We start from the raw sequence: 21,732 nt of genomic DNA on the forward strand, positions 1-21,732 counted from the left end.
AGGTGAAAATAGAACTGATTAAAAAGCATTCAGTACCTATTTATCTTTATACAATTCTGTTCAATTGTTTTATTAAATACCAACTTTTGTTGAAATTAATTTTATGAGAATATGCGAGGCATTTATAAAATATTTATTAAAAACAACAATTTAGTTATTAAATTGATTTCAATTCTGATTCATGTAAATAAGTAAACATCTTACATGAAATCTACATCATTTCTATTCCGATTTCTGGCAATCTATTAAACAACTTCAATAGAAATTTAATTATGATTTTAGCTCATTCTAATTCATCCTTAATTATACACAAATTTAATGGGTAAAATGTTTTTTTTTTAAGGAAAAAAAAAAAAAAAAAAAAAGACAACTAATGGCGGTTAGCTACCCCTTCTGGATTCGGTGACGCTATAAGGAATTTCACAAACAAAACTCACGGAGCATCAAACTCAAAGCCTCTCAGACGCTGAAAACAGGTGAAATTGGTTGTAAGAGAGAAAACCCTCTCACGATAAAAAGGAAAATAAAACCAAAATAACAAAAACTTGTCATCAATTTCTTAAGAGGGAGAGAAGCAGCAATGGCGCTCTCGGCGTCTGACCTGCCAGCCATGTACTCGCTGCTGACCAACTCTTTGAGTGGCGACGAAAGTGTGCGGAAACCGGCGGAGTTAGCGCTCTCGCAGTCGGAGGCAAGGCCTGGTTTCTGCTCTTGTCTGATGGTAAGCAAAACAGCAGCTGTTTTTCTAAATTAATTAATATTAATTAATAAAGAAATTAGGGTTTTAGTTTTTGGGGCAAGAATGCGATCGATCTTGGTTGTTTTCTTTCTTGGAGAGATTTCTGAGAAAATAGAATGAATGCTTGTTATTGTTATGCAGGAAGTGATAACTGCCAAGGATTTGGTAGCTCATGTGGATGTTCGCTTGTTGGCTTCAGTGTATTTCAAGAACAGCGTTAATCGCTATTGGAGGCACCGGCGAGATTCGTCGTAAGTCTCTCTCTTCTATCTGTCTCCCATTAGCAGCAAAGCAAACCCTTGACCTCTATGTGGTGTGTGTGCTGAAACGTGTGTTTTCAGGGGAATCAGCAACGAGGAGAAAATGCATCTGAGACAAAAACTCTTATCACACTTTGGAGAAGAGAACGATCAGGTGTTCAATCCTTTCCTGTTGTCTTTTATTTCTTCTTTCTTCTTATAACATTACAAGTTTTTGTTATTTTTTATTTGCTGTTGAAAAAAAAAAATTGAAAATACCGTACGCAATTTCAAGGCCGGCATCCTTGACGAAGATTAGACCCATAGTTACTGGAATTAGAAACAATATTGTACCAGTTTTACTTTTTTAACTTCTCTTTAATTTGTTAAGTGCTTCTTCTTTTTATTTAGACCATTGCAAATTTTGCAATTGCCCATCCATTATGTTATAATTTCACATCTTTGAATTTGATAGGACTTTCTTTTAATACGATACAAGCTCTCCATCTCTCTTCCTCTCCCTCCCTCCGTCCATCCCTCCCTTACTCTCTAAGTTTCAGCATTTGATGATTCAGAAGTTTACTCAAATTTAGCTGCTACTGATTTCCTGTTTTCTTCTTCTTTCTCTTTTTCCCAACACAGATAGCAAAAGTGTTGGCCGTACTTGTTTCCAAAATTGCTCGTATTGATTACCCCAAAGAATGGTATGAGTTTACTGTAACTTCAGCTTCTATGTTTTCAATTTAAAATGGACCTTGCAGGAAAGTTATAAACTTATAATCTCGTTGAGCTTTATGTTACTTAAGATTTCTCTCTTTAATCAATTCTTCATAAGAAATGTGAACTGGGGGAAATTTTTGAAAAGAGCCACATGTCTCAGGTGTATGATGCAGAGAGCCAGAATGGACATGGATCCCATTTTTTTGCTTAGTTTGAAGGAAAAGTGACCCCAGAGAGAACTGTATGGGGAAATAGATTTTTTATTGTTGAGATGAGATTTTTGAATGTATCATAATTAGGATAAACTGATGGCTGAATTGTGATAACTTTAGAACTTTAGAAGTGAGCATCAACTTGTTTATTTTGATTTGTTCTTTTCCATACTTGCAGACTTTTATACCTTTTCCCCTTCTTTGAATGTTCCTATATCAAGTGCATAACTTGTGCTGATCTATCAACATAATGACATGTTCAGGCCACAGCTCTTATCTGTTTTAGCACAAAAGCTTCAATCAACAGATGTTCTTTCTTCCCACAGAATTTTTTTGACCCTCTTTCGAACTTTGAAGGAACTATCCTCTAAGCGTCTTATCTCAGACCAAAAGAACTTTGCAGAGGTATACACTACTGTACAATTTCCTCTTTTTTTTTTTTTTTTTTTTTTTTTTTGCGCTTTCCTACAAATGCAAGTTGCCTTCCATTTTCTCTAATGTTCTTATTGTAAAATTAACAATGTGCTGAAATTGTTTCTGTTTCATTCCTTTAATTGTTGAATCTGGATATCTTTTTTATGGTTATTCATTCCTCTATAACAATCAAACTTGCTGATTATGACTGGGTCTCGGTGTTAAAGCCTTAATGGTATGGTTAGGGAAGCTTGTACTTTATTTATTTTTTCTCTGTATAGCTTTAAAGCATGTATGGGGTTAAGCTAGATATGCTTATTTTTTGGTTTAACTCCTGTTATAGTTAAATATTTTCTAATGGTTTTCATTCCTCTACGACAATAAAATATGCCCTGAGCTTCTAATCGTATCTTTTATGGAGCAATCTTTTGTAATTGAGATTTCAATCGTTGTTAATCTTTATAATTTGGTTGAGGCTCTGAGTAGGCAGTGCGTACCTTTAATATGATGCCCGTGAAGGAGCCGAAGTTTTGCTGAGCCTGGTTGTATGGTCACGTGAAAATTAACAATCTTTCAATAAAAATTTATAGTAATTTCAGATTGATGACATACATATTTTTCTTTTCTTACTACTGAGTTCAAAGCTGATTTCTTGAAGAATGTCTTGATTGACTCAATTTTTAAGCTCTATCCGCCTGTAGTATGAAGCAGTGTTTTTAGGGGTGTGGGTCAGGTTGAGGTGTACAGAGATATATTTATATAAAAATATATATACATATATGTTAATTATAAGTTTATATGCGCAGTAGAAAATATTTTTCTCCATTTTTGTTGACACAACCAGTGCTTCTTTTGTTACCATTAGACCAAAAATTGCAGACAACTGTATGAGAATTTTATATTTTTACAAGCCTTTTAGCAAATAGGTATTATTTTATTTGGTATTGATTAGCCTCTAATTAAGTTTTGGCCTATTTCTATAATTTGTTAGTGGCTTTTATTATTATTTATTCATTTTTATCGAACTGATGCTGACTTTTCCGAACAACAAAAACAGAAGATAACTTTCAGCTAACAACTTTTCTTTGTTAGTGGTCACGGGACCTTATCATTTATTTTCTGTTGGCAAGCAATGAATGTAGTGTAGCTTTGTGCCAACCACATACTTAAGCAGCCAAATGGACTTGGCACAGAGCTGCACACCTGATGTAGAGTAGAGAGATTTATTGCTGTTGAAAAATTAGGGGGTGCCACAATCTTTTTTGTTTAAAAACATTTGAACATCCAGCAAAAACGGACTATAGTGCAAGAGTTCTATGCTTTCTCTGCAAATGCGCATTTAGAGCACCAAGTTTCGCTGAGGCTTAATTTCTTCAGGACTTTCGGGAAACTCAGCAATGTCCAAGGCATTTTGGGGCCGCCTTGCCCTGAAATGGCTTTTTGGGCAGTGAGAATCTGGAACCTCATACTGTACTTCTGGTCCATCCTCACTGTTTGAACATAATTTTTAGTGAATTTTTCTGTCTTCTTGCGGGGACTGACTCGAGTTCACTGAGCTGGGCTCGTCCAGCCCATGAATCTCACTGGACCCTTCTTTTTTTCCACCTATGCTGATTTTGGACCAAAATTTATGGGCCAGGTTGTTGTTGGTGGTTTGATCTCCTAATATATTTTTGTTTCCAACTACCGACTTGCTTAGTGCTCTGTACGATCTTTACAAATTTGATTAGTTGATAAATAGTTGTTACTATCATCATCAACACGTTGACATAAAAGCAAGGACACATTTTACTAGATACAATCTCATTTGTGGGTCATTGTGTAGGTCTGTTGTTTATGTTTTATAACTAAGATTTAAAACATAAGGCCATCTCCAAACTCAAAATTTTTTACCCAAACCCTCATATTAATTGGTCCAAACTAGTCTTACATAATGACTTACATGGAATAGGTTCATTACATATTAACTGTGTATTAATTCAGTTGTTTCTTTGTAGTGAATTTTGAAGCTTAGTGGTTATTGTCAACTATTAGTGGATTTGCTCTTTATTTTGGGGATGATATTTTACTTGTATAATTTATAAACAATCTTGTATGAAACCTTAATATTTGTTGACATCTTTTGCAGATATCAGCTCAGTTCTTTGATTATAGCTGGCACCTTTGGCAGAGCGACGTGCAAACAATTTTACATGGTTTTTCTACAATTTCTGAAAGCTATAACACAAATGCATTGGAGCTACATCAGGATGAGCTTTATCTAACTTGTGAGCGATGGCTGCTGTGCCTAAGGATAATATGCCAGTTAATAGTTTCAGGGTTTCCAAGTGATGCAAAATGTTTGCAGGTAGTTAAAACCACACCCTTCAAAAGAAATGAAAATTGGTGTTGGTGTGTGCACCAACACCTTTCATCATTATGGCTGTAGACAAATGTCATAATTAACTGATCTGTGTATTTCTTAGGAGGTCCGGCCAGTGAAGGAGGTCTCGCCCCTGCTCTTGAATGCCATTCAGTCATTTCTCCCATATTGTGAGATACTGTTCTCCTGTCCAATTTTTTAACAGTTATTGTGGTTTCTATACAAACTTTGTGTAATTGTATGTGTTTGCCAAATGCCTCTATATCCTCAAGTTCGTCACCCTATGTTTGGATAAAGGGATTTTCAAAGTACCGAGGTTTTAGACTCGATCATAAAAAATGCACTACGAGAACACTACCAATGAACTACTCAAGCACAACAAAGCTAATCCTAAAGCACTAAAAATACACTACAAAGACACTAAACAAGTGACTTTCAAAATGACTCCTTGAAGTCATTTAAAAATTCTCTCAAATATATTGCATCTAGTCTTTCAAGCCCCTCTATCTAATTTTGGTAATGCATTTCTAACAAATTTAGCCTAAGTTCCTTGAAACTTTAAAGTCCCTCGTCCAAACATAGGGCAAAGGTCTCAGTATGTCAACTGCTGCTTAAGATCCATTAATTTGCGTTATTTAATCAGTTTGACTTTTTACAGATGTCAATTTCCCCTTTCCATGTGTATATAATGTTTAAATATTTATTCAAGGTCGCAATATGTTTTTGCTTAACATTTTTCTGAAGCGTTTCCTTTTATAACAGATTCTTCCTTTCAGAAAGGACATCCTAAATTTTGGGACTTTATAAAGAGGGCATGTACTAAGTTGATGAAGGTTTTAATTGCAATTCAGGGCAGACATCCTTACACATTTAGTGATAAATGTGTCCTTCCAACTGTAGTGGATTTCTGTTTAAAGAAGATAACAGATCCTGAACCAGATGTATTATTATTTGAGCAGTTTCTGATTCAGTGTATGATAATGATTAAGTGTGTCTTGGAATGTAAAGAGTACAAACCAAGTGTCACTGGTCGGGTGATGGATGAAAATGGGGTTACACTGGAGCAAATGAAGAAAAACATATCTGGGGCAGTTGGTGGCGTCTTGACTTCCCTTATGACAAGCGAACGAATAGTATTCTTGTGCAACATATTAGTAAGAAGGTAATGATATTCTAACCTCTCTTTCATTTTATCTACTGCTATGGCATCATCTTGCTTGGTTTTTCCTTGATGTTTGAGATTTGGGGGGCGATGGGGGAGTGCTATAATTTGGAGATGTCTTTGGTACTTCACTAAGTTGAATAGAGACATTATGATGAAACGATACACCAATTTGCCCAGTACTTTGGGCTTCTGGTTAAATTTGTTTAGGGAAATGGGTATTTACCTGGATAACCCCAAGGGACTGTTTTTCCTTCCTCAAGGAAACCCATATTGTTTTGGAAGGTTAAGAGAGCTAAGGATTATGTGGGGTTGCAAGATTCAGGCTTTGCTTTGCATGGTTTGGTTGGAGAGAAGAAACAAAAGGATTTTTGAAGATTATGTCAGAGTTGGTTTAATGGAGATGTGGGACAGAATTCTGGTTTTTGTCAGCCCTTTGGGTGTCTGTGTCTCTTGAGTTCAATGGAATTACATTCTTCTGAATTTGGCATGATTGGAAGGCGGCTACCTTCTAATAGTCTTAGGGCCTTTCCAGATCTTCAGAGCTGTTTTTTTTTTTCTTTTCAAATTTTCAGATTGTTACCCGTTGTTTGGGGTGGTTTGCACCCCATGCCTCCCATGTTTTTTTCTCTCTCCATTAATACAGTCGTCTCTTTATTAAAAAAAAAGCTATCTGTAAACTTATTTGGGTAATCTGTTGCACAGGTATTTTGTTCTTACATCAAGTGATTTAGAGGAGTGGTACCAAAGTCCTGAATCATTCCATCATGAGCAGGATATGGTTCAGTGGACAGAAAAATTAAGGCCATGTGCTGAAGCTTTATACATTGTTCTATTTGAAAATCACAGCCAGGTTGGTACATGTTTATACGTGGTTTTGTTAAATTATTGTTCCTAAAAGAAAATTATATTTTGAGTTTTAGAATGGTGCTTATGTGATCTTAGTTTATTTATTTTAGCTCCTAGCTCCTGTTGTGGTTTCCATCCTTAAGGAGGCAATGAATGGTTGCCCAACGTCAGTGACTGAAATAACTCCAGGGTTGCTTCTAAAAGATGCTGCTTATGGTGCTGCTGCATATGTTTATTACGAGCTCTCAAATTACCTGAGCTTTGAAGATTGGTATGCCTATTCTATGCAAGAATATCTGTTAATTTATGCATATGTCTTGCATTAGGTTATCCAAAATTTAGGTACCTTCAAATTGTTGCAGCATCTATTATGGTGGTGCTTTGTGAAATTGATTTATTTTGCGGAACTCACATGCTGTAGTATTTGTTTGGAGGGTAGTTTGTGGCCTCAAGTATGTATATATGCAATTTTGATTTGCTCGATTACCACTAACTTTGAGAAAATTGATTTTTGGTAGGGCAAGTTATTTTTACTTTTCCTTGATTTGTGGAAGTTACTTTTCTCTTTTGTTAGATAGTTGCACGTGTCAATCTTAACATGTTTGAGTGCGATACTTGTTCTATGTTTTTCAAGCTGCAAAATAGGGTTTCCTATGTAAAAAAAAGGGGATGTAAAATAGGTGTAAAATTAATGGAAAAGAAACACCAAATTCTTGACTTGCTTAGGCTTGTAGCAGCTAGAGTAGCATTGATAAAGAAACTTGTACAGGCAGAAGTTGGTGGGACATGACTCTTATCACATGTCCGTTTCATAATTACAAGTTACAACCTTATTTTTTTATGTCAAAGACCAGAAGCTACGCGCAAATTCTCATAATTTTGAGCTATGCATGTGATAGTACGCTGTCATGTTTTCTCTTCCTTTTTTCCGTTTTCTTCATAATATAAAAATTTTAGTGAACTTTGACAATTTTTCTGGATGAACGATTGAATGATTGCAGGTTTAATGGCGCCTTATCCCTTGAACTCTCAAATGATCATCCAAATATGCGCATCATCCATCGGAAAGTTGCACTAATATTGGGACAATGGGTTTCTGAGGTAGCAACTTATCTATATATCATTAATCAACCATATTTTCTTGTGCCAACATTACTAGTTTTGTATTCCTTAACCTATCACATTCAATAAAGAAATTGGGATAGATAAGGAGAGATATTTAGTTAATAATGTTCTCTGAAGGAGGAGAGGTGCATGTACTTAATGAAGATTTGATATATGTTGCAAGCAAAGTTTGTGGCATCAAGTCTAGTTAGCTACTAATGTTTACACTTATGAATAGGGATATAACATTGGTCATGAACTTTTCATATCCTTCTGTTTTGATGTATACTCTTCATTATAGAGCCCTTAGCAAACAAGCATTTATGGAGAGAATAATTGGACTTGTATATAAGTTATGGAGGTATAGGGTGTGGTAGACTCCTCTGATGGATTTTCAAGAATCAATGGAACCACTCTCTCTTGTGATATTTATTATGGCAATCTGATCCTTGATTCATTTATATTCCATTTTGTATATCTGTTAGTCATTCTTGCCCAAGTGTATCTACTAGCTTACAGAAAATGAATCAGTTTTGTTTGTTCCACTTTATCGGCAGATTAAAGAGGACACAAAAAGGCCAGTTTACTGTGCTTTGATCAGATTGCTACAGGACAAGGACCTATCTGTAAGGGTATGTGTATTCTTCTTATGTAGATATTCTCCCCTTCATTGCTTTCAGGTTACTAATGCTGCTAACATTTTGTTGGTGCTGCTTGTTCAATTACTTTAGTGTGCTTTTCTTGTTTTAGTTGGCAGCCTGTAGGTCTCTGTGTTTGCATATTGAAGATGCTAGCTTTTCAGAAAGAGAATTCATCGATCTTCTCCCTATCTGTTGGGATTCATGTTTTAAGTTGATTGAGGACGTTCAGGAGTTTGACTCAAAGGTATGTTCCCCTTTTGCTCTTCCAAACATCTGCTGTTTCACTTGGAAGCAACCAGCTTGAATACTTTTCAGTTTTCACCTTAAATCAATTACATTCACTACCTTTTGTGGTGGCTGAGTAGCCACTGTGGGGTGAGCTGTGGCAGCTTACCGCACTGAAGAAGTTGCTTTCATTTAGTGTTGCAGGGTGAATTATGCATCCGACCCTAATTTTTTTTAGTTTGTGGGTGGGTGGGGAGGAACAATTTGCCAAGATGCCTAGAGGGCACTCAGCTGTGCTTTCTCATCATTTTTTTCATCCTTCCTCTCATGTTTTTTCCGTTATCTCTTTCATACATAAGAAAAAACCCTAAAAACCATAAATGAAGGTGTACTCTAACAGGCCTTTAGTATTGATCTTTCTATATTAGAGTTTTTGTTGGTGGACATTTTGGGTATCTATTTATTGGGAGCTGATTTTCACACACCCTTCTTTATTTTTCTGGCCATCGGATTGAATAAATCAAACGAAAACCACGGACATGATTCAACAGGGGTGTGTAGGAGGAGAAAAAGGTGTGTGTTTATCATTTCCCTTGTTTTATAATGGCTACTAGGCCCTTATTACTTATTTTATGTTACTTGGGTTTATAATCAGTGTTTTAAAAAATGGGGTGTGTGTAGGCGGGGCAGCACTGAAATTGCCTCTGCCCAGTGCGAGTAGGCAAAGGCTCGCCTAGACATGGTCGAGGCGCGCCTGTGGCGTTCGATTGGGCGTCATTTTTTGTTTAAAAGTTGCCGGAAAATGATTTTGGTTCAGTGTTAGTTGCCGGATTTTGTTTAAAAGTTTCGAATGAGTTCAGGGATTGTTCTCTCTCATATAGTGTGGGATGATTTTGGTTCAGTTTTAGTTACTTGTAAATAGATCTACTTGAGAGGTCCTAGCTAGTTTAGCTAGATGGTGGATTTCTTATCCACTATTTTGTAATTCATGGTTTTGTTTTAATAAATTGTAATCGTTTCTCCTCAAAATAAATAAATAAATAAATAAAGTTACTGAATCTGGAAAACTTTCAGATGAAGATGAATGCCATGGCGTCGTTTGGAGTGTTTTTCAAACTGACCCATGACAGCTGTACCCCAGGCTGTGCAGCATAATCTCAACTTTCCAGCATATTCCTTAGTATACTCTCCCAGCATATATTATTCTATTAGATTTTATTTTTAATATTGTTTTATCGATTTCAAAAGACTAGAAATACATTTCTATAAAAACATTTTTTTTAACTTTATATTATTTTTTCCTTAAAATATGATTGGCCAGCAAGAAAAAATAAGTATTTTTTGTTTTTGGTTTTTTTATAGGGGTGTGCTATCCACACACCCCATTTTACTTCTTACACACCCATTTTTAATTTCTATCCGTTGATTTTCTTCAATTCATCCGATCCGACGGCCGAAAATTAGAAGGGTGTGTGAAAAGTAAAATGAGATGTGTGAATATCACACCCCTTTTTATAACGTTATATTTTTTTTTTTTCTTTCTTAAAATGTTTTTTTTTCTTTTGGGACTCTTTAAGTATTCCTCTAAAATATTATATAAATACATAATATACTAAAAATCCAAAGTCCCGTGAGGCGAACCTCAAGGCTTTCGCCTAGGCAGGGCTATCCCTAAAACGCCTCGCTTATGCCTTCGCCTTTTAAAACATTGGTTTATATGCAATGCTACTTTATGGTAACCACATACATAAGAGCCAAAAGTACTTAGCAGTTCACACAGAGCTAGAAACCTGATTGAGAGATATGTTGCCTGCTAGAATTAAGGGGCCCCATCATCTTAAACAAAATCATTTTCCAGCAACTAAAACTGAACCAAAATCATTTTTCAGGCTTCAAACTAATCCAGCCATCCATGTACTTGCGTTGTGGCCCATCCATTAGTTCAATGATTCTTCGTCGCCTTATTGATAGATAGTCCTTGTGGAGATAGCTCGTTTGGGACTCCTGGAAGGTTAAAAGTGTTTAGTGACAACCAAAAACGCTTCTGAGTTCTGACCATGCTTGGTAGAATAGAAGTGCTTATGGGTCATAGAAGTGCTTTCTGGAGAAGCAGCTGTCAGGTGCTAATAGGTGCACTTAGATTTTTAATTAAAAATAGGGTTAGTGTTGGATCGTTAACAAAAAATTATCACGTTTATAATAAATGCACTTTATCAGAATCGCTCTGGGCAGAAGTGCTTTATAGAGAAGCAATCCCAGATGGGTCTGTGTTTGTCACATAATGCGTTTGACATTTATGTTCACACTTAACATGTGTATCGTGCTAAAAGGTGTTTGGAATTCTGACTCTCCTCTACTGGGTCTTGCTCTTTGTTGTATCCAGCAATAGACTATACTTATAAAAATTAGGGTATAGCTAGAAAGTTAGAAACACACAAGATTTATACCGGTTCGGCAAAACTTTTGCCTACGTCCAGTTGTGATTTCTCTGGTTAGAGAAACCATGGCTTCATAGAGCATACAGTACTTTTCCAACCCCTAGAAGTAATCTCTCTCTCCTCTCTCGGCTGTCTCTGTTTTTTCTTTCTGCTTTTCAGCCTTGCCGCACCCTATTTATAGATATAAGGTGCGGTTTACTGAACCATCTGCATATCTTCAGGTTGAGCTCTAATTTGGCATGTATATTTTAATATTAATCTGTTTATCTCTTTCCTCATAACGTTGATAGAGAATTAAAATATATAATTTAAATATGGTTGTATTAATGGACAGATGTCGAGCTTTGAATGTGATGGTGAGCATAAACCATAGTTTATAGTGGGGAGCAAAAATGCACCCCCTTGAATAACATCTTAATGTTTTCATGAAAGAAGAAAGAAAATAGTAAATGTACGGGGATCCCATTCCTTAGTCAGGACCAGGACCTCCTCGTGAGCCATAGTGGTAGTGTAAGTATATAAGTTAGCCTTATCCTATCCGAAGTGCACGCACCCATCTGACCAAGTCGAGCCCTTTCTGATTGCAGGGAAATCAATCCTAAACAAACTAGGTCGCTAACATCGACGAGCCAATTCCTAACAAAAGGATAGGATTGGATGTTCTTTACGGTTAAATTTCTGTTATTTTGAAGTACATGTGCATTAGTTCTTGCATGCAGTCGTGTACAGGGTCCTGTTTTGTTAACAGGTCTGAATTCACCAGGAAAATCTTGATAATTTCTGATAAGAAATTGAAGTACGCCTTTTAACAGATTGCTCATGGCTTAACCAAAGTCCCTGTTTACTTTCATTTATTTTCAGGTTCAGGTTTTGAACATGATTTCTGTTCTTATTGGACATATGAGTGAAGTTATGACATTTGCAAACAAGCTGGTTCTATTTTTCCAGAAGGTAGGAGAACATTTCTTTATGCTTCAGTGCTATTTGTTCTCCTACTGTTCTAAATGTCACAATACCTAATGTACTAGGACAGAATCATTTTTGAAATGGATTTTGTAAACGTATACAATGTTGAGTTAGGTTGAGCAACTTCATTGTTTTGAGGTACACAACAGATGGCTGCAGATTGCTTAGATCCTCAGTCTCATTTGATGTTGTTTCTTTTGTTTCTTTTGTTTCTTTGCAAAGGCTTGGGAGGAATCTTCCAGTGAATGCCTTCTGCAGATTCAACTTCTTGTTGCTTTGAGGAACTTTGTAGTTGCACTTGGCTATCAGTCACCCATTTGCTACGACATATTACTGCCCATTCTGCAAAAGGGAATTGATATAAATAGCCCTGATGAGCTCAATCTTCTTGAGGACAGCATGCTGGTTTGCCCTATTAAGTTTGTCTTATTATTTTACCAGCTGGCATCATCCTTTTATTTAATATGCTAAATGCGGTTAGCTTAATTGTGCAGTTATGGGAGGCCACACTTTCTCATGCTCCTACTATGGTGCCTCAACTACTTGCATACTTTCCCTATCTTGTAAAAATCATGGAAAGAAGTTTCGATCACCTGCAGGTAAGAAATCTTGACTCTGCATGGCCTGTCTGTTATATTTTTTGGTTTTTTTCTTTTATTCTGGAACTTCCTTTTTGTTGTTTGATCCTTCAAATTTTACTCACAATCTGCCAATGAATGGATGCTTAATATAGCATAGGATAGAGTGCATTACACAGTTATAGTAATAGCTATTCACATTGGTTTCAACATTTGGATACGGATTTACATCGTGCATTATCGACATATCAAGAATTCTTTGATGAAAGAAATATGGTATCATCAGATTTTAGTGAAGCTTCTGTGCTTGTGTACCACAGTTTAAAAATATAACTAATGGGTGAATTCTGTGGGATATGCAGCTGAGTTGTGTTCAGTATGATGCAATCTTATTGTTTATTTCCTTGGGATATTTGTGAGTTTATGATTGAGTGATCCTGTTTTTAACTGAAGCAATTTATGTTCACATCTTTGGTCTCTATTATGTGCTATATGGAAAATGTTTCTTTTTTTCTCCCATTAACTTACTTTCTATGAGACACATATGTTGAAAAAACACCCACTAGACCTTGTTCTTTAATGTAACCAACGGCAATAGACTAAACTAGCAAATATAGAAAAACTTAGAAACACACAAGAATTATACTAGTTCGGTAGAACTTTTGCCTACGTCCAGTTGTGATTTCTCTACCTAGAGAAATCACCGCTCCTTTGATTAATAATAGATAATACAGAACTTTTGCAAACCCTAGAACTAATCTCAAAACTCTCGGCTGTCTCTGGCTGTTTTACTCTGAAAAATTAAGCCTTGCCACACCCTATTTATAGGCATAGGGTAGGCTTACATTTCCCAAGGCTGATTGAATTCCTATTTCTAAGTGGATTAGGAAATTACACTTATCCAAATACAAATAGACTTCTAGAAATCCAAACCTAAATTGGATAAGGAAAACTGAAATTCTTTCCTAATCCCTCTAGGACAAGAATCGGTATACCACTAATTTTCCTAAAACAATTAGGAAATATTTGACGAGCCAAAAACCTAACAACATATACTTTATTAAAGTCAATGAGTTATGGAATAGTGTGTGGTGGTTGGCTTCAGGGTGTAGAGTCTACAAACCATTATATTTTACTAGTGTTCTCTAAGGCTTTTCTTAGGTGCCGCTCGTAGTTAGGCAAGGATTCAATTGCCTCTGACGTTAAGCTGTTTAGCCATTTACCATAAAGATGAGTGCTGTTTTCAGGAAGGCTTATGCTTCTGGATGAAAGGTGAGACGCACAATCCTACAGGAGCCTCTTGGGTTTTTTCCCTTTCTAAGAAAATATGTGCTCTGAATGATTGTGGGCCAGTAAATCCCACTCCAGAGGAAATGTCTAAAGGTATAAAGTCAGTGGGGGAAGCGCCACAACTCCACTGGACTGAAGAATTGAAATGGACATGACACAGCTTGAGCATCAAGTATGCCAGGAATAGGCACCCTTGTCATGCTAGGTTGAGAAATTTGGCCCGTCGTATATGACATGATATGGGTTTCTGTTAGGAAATAGCACAGACGACCTTATGTCAAGTACATGCACAGCACAGTATATTAGGCACGACCCATTTAGCATTATTAAATAACTTAAAACATTTTAACAATTGACCATTGTTTAATCCAACGGATTTATAACCACCTGCTTGGTTTTGTTATTTTTGTTGCAGTGTTTTTTTCTTTTGCTATAAATCCAAAAGTAAACGAATTTATATAAAATGATTTCTATTGACTCTTTATGATGGATTGTATTTTCGTTCTTCATTTTTGCAAACAAGCAATTTCAGAACTCTACTTTTTACTACCTTCGTAACTGATTAATTTTATAAAAAATAAAAAAAAATCTAAGAAAGCAAAGAAAGAAAATTATACAAACATGTGGGCCCATGGGCACTATACAGGCACGTGTGTCACATGTGCCCAGCCTAGACCGAGGACTATTGGGCATGACACACCACAACAAATAAATGGGCCAAATAAGTAAGCTATTTCACATCGCTAGAAATCCCTTGTACCACTTAACAAAGTCGCATTCTTCTTAATTGAATTTCCATCCTGCATGCCTCCTATTATTCGGCATTTTACTTGCTAAGTCTGGTATTTGTGATTATGACTTTTCAAGTGGAAACATAATGTAATGCATGGAGATGAAGGCAACACCAAAATCATTTAGGGGGATGTACCAATGATATGGTGATCAGTATGCCACCAGTGAAAGCAACATGTTTAGTCTTCCATTGTAGAGCCATTAGTTTGAAGTAGTTGCCCTGAGCTCAATTATAGTCTTTTCCAGAACAAGCCTCAGTCATCCTCAAAACAACTAGCTGAGTTGACATCTTTATTATAACACTATTAACGCCGTTTCTCTCAGCTCCCTGTGTACTTCATTATGAATTTACCGTGAGCCACCGCACTTCTGTCAACATAAGCTATTCATTAAGGAGTATGAATCTTATGGATGGACTTCACTTTTTGTCACCATAAGCTATTCATTAGGGAGTATGATTCTTATTGATGGCTTGTATAACAGAACTTGAAATGGATATACTCCACTCTTGAATTTTTCGTGAATTGGGATTTAAGGAATAAATATTTGAAAATAAAAACACCCTTGGGAAAATTACAACAGAAGTTGGTTAAATGGTTGTTTGAAATATAAGGCAAAACAAGGTTTAATGGCTATTCTTATGACAAGAAATTTGACATCGTTTCCCTAATAAAATTCTAATAGTTAATATTGTTATATTTCTGAATTGAGAAGATGTAGTATCCCTGATTTTTTTCTTTTTTTTTTTTTTTTTCTCGCAGTGAGTTAAAGTTGATTTAAGATGACTTTTATATGTCTCTAATGATGGTATTGGCTGCTGTTCTCCATTTATCGAATGTTGACACCCATATTCTTCGTAGCTTGTTTTGCTAAATGATATTCAAACTGAATCTACCAAACTTCTGAGGATGGAAAATGGACAAGGAATTATAAGATATACTGCTGTTGTAAAATTTTCGTGTAGGAACCCAGTTCAATTTCTGATCTTATCTATACGCGGAGTCCTGTTTTGAGAAGCTGTCTGTTTTTAGTTGCACATTTTGGGAAACTTTCTCAAATCTTAATTAGTTTAGAGATTTGAATTTGTAGGTGTTGCCTCTATTATCTTGGCTTCTGTATTTTTTTTTTTCAGAAATTTTCCCTACAAATATTTCTGTTAGGACCCCACTTTTTTAGCATTTATTATCGTTAAAGGTAGTTTGGTGCTCATGCATTGTTATGTTTGTCTGTTGTAATATCTTGACTCAAAATTATTGGCAGGTTGCAGTCGATATAACTGAAGACTACATTATCTTAGGCGGATCTGAATTTCTTAGTATGCATGCTTCAAGTGTTGCTCAAATTCTAGATCTGGTTGTTGGAAATGTGAATGATAGAGGACTTCTTTCAGTTCTTCCTGTCATTGATATTCTAGTACAGGTAACTGATTAAAACTTGCAAGTTAGAGTAGACAGTAGATTAGCAGGCCATTTAGACAATCAACTAAGGTGTTGTGAAATTACTGTAAGCTTTGTAGTAATGATGGAACTGCCAAAGCATTCTATACAGAATATCTAGTTATTATGATATAGCAGCATGCTTCTAGTGACTATGTTTTTAGAACCATCGTGGACTTCACTATTTTATGTTGCTTTGCAGTGTTTCCCTATGGAAGTGCCCCAGTTGATCAGCAGTACATTACAAGTGTGGTTCTTTCTTTTTAGCTCTTTGACATTCTTACTTTGTAGTATTTCATGTTTTTGTCCTTAAAAATGTTTATCATATGATTCCTTTTTGGCGCGTGTCCAAAGCTGAAATTCTTTTCTGTTCAATGTTTCTAGAAATTAATTGTTGTATGTCTGAGTGGAGGCGACGACCAAGATCCTCCTAAGACAGCTGTTAAAGCATCTGCAGCTGCCATCCTGGCAAGAGTTTTGGTTATGAATACCAATTACCTAGCCCGTTTGACGTCAGAACCATCACTTTTGTCGTTCCTTCCAAAGTCAGGTGTTCCAACTGAGGAAAATGTACTTCTTTGTCTTGTTGACATATGGCTTGACAAGGTTAGTACAGTACAACATGCATCTCCATTGCAAGGATACTCCTCAGGATTGTTCAGTTTTCCCTGTCTTATCTTATATTATCAGACCAATACATATGTGTATGTTTTCAGACACCGAATTTAGATTTTTTATCAATTTGTGTGTATACATGCATAGGAGGGAGTCCCAACCAAAAAGGATTCAAATTTTTGACAACCCAACCCTCACTAAGAGAAAACATGAGCTGAGCCAACCCTTCCCAATAAAAACAGGTCAGGTTGTGTTGAAAATTGGGTTATAATAGTCTTTAAATAAAATATTGCTTAAAAAAGCCAATGAACTTACTAAATAGGTCCAAGAGCCCTTCTTAAAAAAAATCCTATACAACTTCAACAAGAAATTGCAAGAAACTTTGTGTTTGCAGACAAGTAAATGTTAGGATTTGGTTCGTCTTTTGTTAAAGTCCTGTTTTGTTTGGATTGTATTAGGAAGCCAAAGGTGCACATATTCTTGTCCTTGAAGGATTAGGAAAGAATTAAGTTTTCTTGTACAATTAGATTAGGAATCCTAAAAGCAGAAACGAAATAGGAATGCAAATGTGTTTTCATATCCCAAATAGATTAGGAGAGTTAATCAGTAAATAGGAATGTAAGCCGCACCCGATACTTTTAGAAGCCATGGTTTCTCTGCCCAGAGAAATCACAACTGGACGTGGGCAAAACTTCTGCCGAACCAGTATAAATCTTGTGTGTTTCTAACTTTTTAGTTATTCTCTATTTTTGCTACATTTATTCTATTGCCAAATACATCAAAGATCAAGATCCGAAGGGGAGTCGAAATTCTAACAGTAAAAGCTCCTAGGTTAAATCTGACATAAGCCTGCTTTTAACCCCAAGGCAGCCCCATAGGTGAAATAGGACAGTACATTGTTTTACTCACTATATTTATGCATATACAGTTTCACCAGTTTTGTCGCTTAATTGGAAAGTTACTGTTAGTATGGAGTTTCCATAGATGTTTCTTTTTCGGGTGACTTTTTTCTTGTTTTGCTAGTTACTTTTTGTTTAAACTTTGTGGCATCTTGTACTAGCAATAAATTTTTGTTTTCCTTGTAAAAAATAAAAAATAAAAAGAAGAATTTATATACATTAAAAATGTTAGTTATATTTTCGGGGAAGAGGAATGAGGCTTTGCTTGGAAAGTGGTTGTGTAGATTTCAAACAGATATGGTATGCTGTAATCTGAAGTAAATATTGGCTGCAGGAAAATGGGCCATTAATTTTATATATTCTACTGAATATTGTTACAATATTATAAAGTTTATGATTCATATTAACACATTTTTGTTAAAGTATAGTACACTGGAGTTCTATAGTGCCAAGACAACCCTAATAAGAGTTATAATGTGCAACGTGATCCACAGTACTGAATATTGTACTTGTTGAAGCGAATATAATGTGTAAACATACTGCTTACACATACGGATATAATGCACAGGAGTACAATTTTCATCATTTTTGCTTGTAGTGCCATACACACATAGTAAATAGAGAAAAATTTCTGCTAATACTTGTTGAAGTGAACAATGAAATATGTTCTTATGGAAAATTGATAGTGGGAATGAGTTGGATTTTCTGTAAGTTCGTTTCTTATTGCCTTTCTGTTGTGCTTACCAAATAAATTATTTGGTCACAGGTAGACAATGTATCTTCCATCCAAAGGAAGACATATGGCCTAGCCCTTTCAATAATTCTGACATTAAGACTTCCTCAAGTCCTCAACAAACTTGATCAGATCCTAAGGTATGAGCTTCACTATGAATTTGGTCAATCATCTGCTTCCTGATTAATAATCAGTGATTATTGATGATGTTTCTACATTGTGAAATGATGCTTATTTACACATGCAGTGTGTGTACGACTGTAATTTTGGGTGGGAACGATGACTTAACAGAGGAATCGAGGTTAGATCCCTTATGATTCTACTTTGATGTGCTTGCTCATGTCTGAGAACTATTTTACTATTTAATTTTTCCTAATGAACAACAGTGGTGATAACATAAGCTCGAGCGGGTCCCTTAGCAAGGTTACCATTCTGAGTAAAGAATTCAGAAGAAGACAGGTAAACAACTCCTTTCTCCTTTTTGGTCCTCTGATATTACTTATATTTCTGTAGTCCAAGGTTATATGAATCCATGTGGGGTACTATTCCTGATGAAGAAGTTATATCCCACTGAAGCTCAAGGTTTCAGACCCTATCAACCAAATGTCTCTAGAGGCTTCAGTGAGGGAAAATCTCCAAACATGTGCTACCTTTCATGGAGAATCTTTTAATAAGGCGATTGGTTGCATGCATCCCAAAGCATTTTCACAATTGAAGCAGGCATTAAAGATGGAGTAGCTGGCTTTCTTACCTTTTTATTTTCCCGATCGATTGGTGGTTTCATACTCATGCTCAACGCCCTTCAGATTTTCTCTGTTCTCCAAATATTGGGTGAGTTCTTCTACAAGGTGAAAGGATCTTTCCACCAAAAGGTAGGAAATATTTAGGGGGATGGAAGTAGCGTTGTGGAAGTAAATAATGTGCTGAGCTGATCTCAATATTGTTTTAGATGCATGCCTTTCTAGTAGCGCACATACACGGCGATGATCATTGTCAACTAGTTTGATATATTTCTTTATCAATATACACAGTTGTAAAGCTAGCGTCTAATGCCATATAAATTCCTTTCCATTCCAGGTGAATGAAGTTTGAAGCATCGTGATTACTGGTCCCCCGTATTCATTGGTTTTCATAGTTTCTTGGGCTGGATTTTGATGTCCGTTTGTGTCTTGAATTTCATTTGCATTGCTCTTAGGCAACAAGAGAGACTCTATATAGATTGCCAATCTTGTCACTGCATGTGAGAAGCATTCATTCACCGAGGGAAAAAAAAACACAGCAAGTGATTCATTCTCGAGTAACCAATCCAGCTCTGATATGATGATATCCCCTTGTTATGCGCTGCCTAGAAAAGATAACTTTTTCGTTTTTTATTATTTGTTATTTGTTAGAGATAGATGTGAGGGCTTTGGGAAAGGCGTGGAAAATTTACACGGAAGGGAATTATTCTTTTTTTTAAATTGTTTTCATTTTGTGTACTATACAAACTATATTATTTGTTCCACATCCTTCGTCGCAACCCATAAGTATTGAATGATTGAACGTTAGGGAAAATTTAGAAATGTTGCGGATTGTCATTTTTAAGAGACCGTCTTCCCACCATTAGGGAAAGATAAGAACCTCAACCTTTCTAAGGAACGATGCGAATTGTCGTGAACGAATTCCACTTTATCTCATTTAGATCTCTTTGCCCAAGGATGGAAATTTTTCCCGAAATTTCCAAATCAAATCAAAAAAAATCCTGATCCCATATCGAAAAATTCTCAATCCAATAATACAAGAACTTTCCTTACCTAAGAATGGAAATTTTTCCGAAAAATCCCAAACCAAAGCAAAAAAATCCTGATCTCATACTAAAAAATTCTCAAACCAATAATACATAAATTTTTGGGACTCTATACTGAACTAGTCCCGAACCTTTCGGTATAGGAAACCCAAAACAAACCGAAAACAAATATATATATATATATATATATATATATATATATATATATATATTTGGTTGCATGCATGTTGAATATTGAATTTAAATAGTTTGATAATAAATTATATTAGAAATAGAAGTACGAAATTAAATAGTTTGAAACTTTGGAACATCAATTTGACTTGGTATGAATGAATTGGTATTTAAATTGGTACAAAATTTCAAATTGGTATGAGGTAAAAAACCTAGATTTCAATTGATATGAAATTAGGTAACAAAATTTTAGGCCAAAAGTCCAAATTTTAGCCCATACCCAAAAATCTTAAATTTCAGCCTAAAAGCCCAAAATCCAGTCCCGATCCATCCCGAAATGCCAAAAACATTTTGGGAATACCAAAATTTCGGTTCAGGATTGGTCTTTAAATTCTTGTCCGGAAATTTTTTGGTTTGGTATTCAGGATCTCATTCTTGGTTTGGGATCCATATCGAACCATCCCCACCCTTACCGCACTGTCTAAGATTGAAGTGTAACGTATCCTAGATCTTTAGAGCATTACTCAAAGCATACTTAGTGCTTTTACTAATCTAGTGAAAGTGACGAGATCACATATAGCAACTGCAAATGTGCCTTCAAAGATAAACATACCAAATGGGCGTCGAACCACTATCCCAAAAGGACAGGAAACTATTAATGTGTATTGGACATCCCTCAAAAGTAGGTTGCTGCACCTAATGGTCGATTCTAGTACAGTGGCAACTAGCCATTCATATGCTCCCACCTAGAAGCATGGCAGACATGTTGGTTCAAAGGATTCACAACCTCAGAAAAGGAAACAATGGCACATACTAGTGAAACTAGTGTGGATCTGACCATCTCCTACTCGTCATATCTTGGAGGTCAACTAAACAAACCTTAGTTGCGACTTATTCGAACCATACTAAAATTATCGCCCTACATGAAACCATGCGTGAGTGCTTCAGCTAGCGAAGAGCTATTGTTGAGTATATTCAAAGTAATTGTGGGCTTTCTTCCGTCGTTAATGTCCCTACAACGATCTATGAAGATAACTCTACATGTATGGAACATATCAAGAAAGGATACATCAAAGGAGACAACATCAAGCATATTGCCCCAAAGTTCTTCTTCTCCCATTAGAACCAAGAACACCAGAAGATTGAAGTCAAGCAAATCCGATCCCAAGACAACCTAGCCGATCTCTTCATAAAACCTAATTGAGGTAAATTATACACCCAACTTTTATTCAAAACCTAATTAATTATTTATATATATATATATATATATATATATATATATATTTTATATATCTATTGCTTGGATTTTAAACTATGATTGGTTTTTGTGAGAAATGAATGGGAAAAAAAATTTCAAGGGG

At 35.8% G+C, this 21,732-nt stretch overlaps 1 protein-coding gene across 2 annotated transcripts; it reads left to right on the top strand.

Moving 5' to 3' along the window:
• Positions 1-431: 431 nt before the first annotated feature.
• LOC137722459 (uncharacterized) lies at positions 432-20,214 on the top strand. Of its 2 annotated transcripts, none has more exons than XM_068461465.1 (24): positions 432-721; positions 881-990; positions 1,081-1,153; positions 1,621-1,682; positions 2,174-2,315; positions 4,453-4,671; positions 4,790-4,856; positions 5,449-5,848; positions 6,554-6,701; positions 6,808-6,968; positions 7,699-7,798; positions 8,359-8,433; positions 8,552-8,686; positions 11,967-12,056; positions 12,294-12,476; positions 12,566-12,670; positions 15,992-16,150; positions 16,370-16,414; positions 16,552-16,773; positions 18,448-18,554; positions 18,662-18,715; positions 18,801-18,873; positions 18,991-19,286; positions 19,492-20,214. In XM_068461465.1, exons 1-23 carry the CDS (start codon positions 581-583, stop codon positions 19,150-19,152), a joined length of 3,033 nt encoding a protein of 1,010 aa, XP_068317566.1. In that variant the 5' UTR covers positions 432-580; the 3' UTR covers positions 19,153-19,286; positions 19,492-20,214. The 2 variants fall into 2 exon arrangements, with proteins under 2 accessions (XP_068317566.1, XP_068317565.1); XM_068461464.1 differs by having other exon boundaries at positions 18,991-19,245; positions 19,492-20,205.
• Positions 20,215-21,732: the final 1,518 nt, after the last annotated feature.

The sequence above is a fragment of the Pyrus communis genome, chromosome 17, assembly GCF_963583255.1.
Source record: "Pyrus communis chromosome 17, drPyrComm1.1, whole genome shotgun sequence".
NCBI lineage: Eukaryota > Viridiplantae > Streptophyta > Magnoliopsida > Rosales > Rosaceae > Pyrus > Pyrus communis.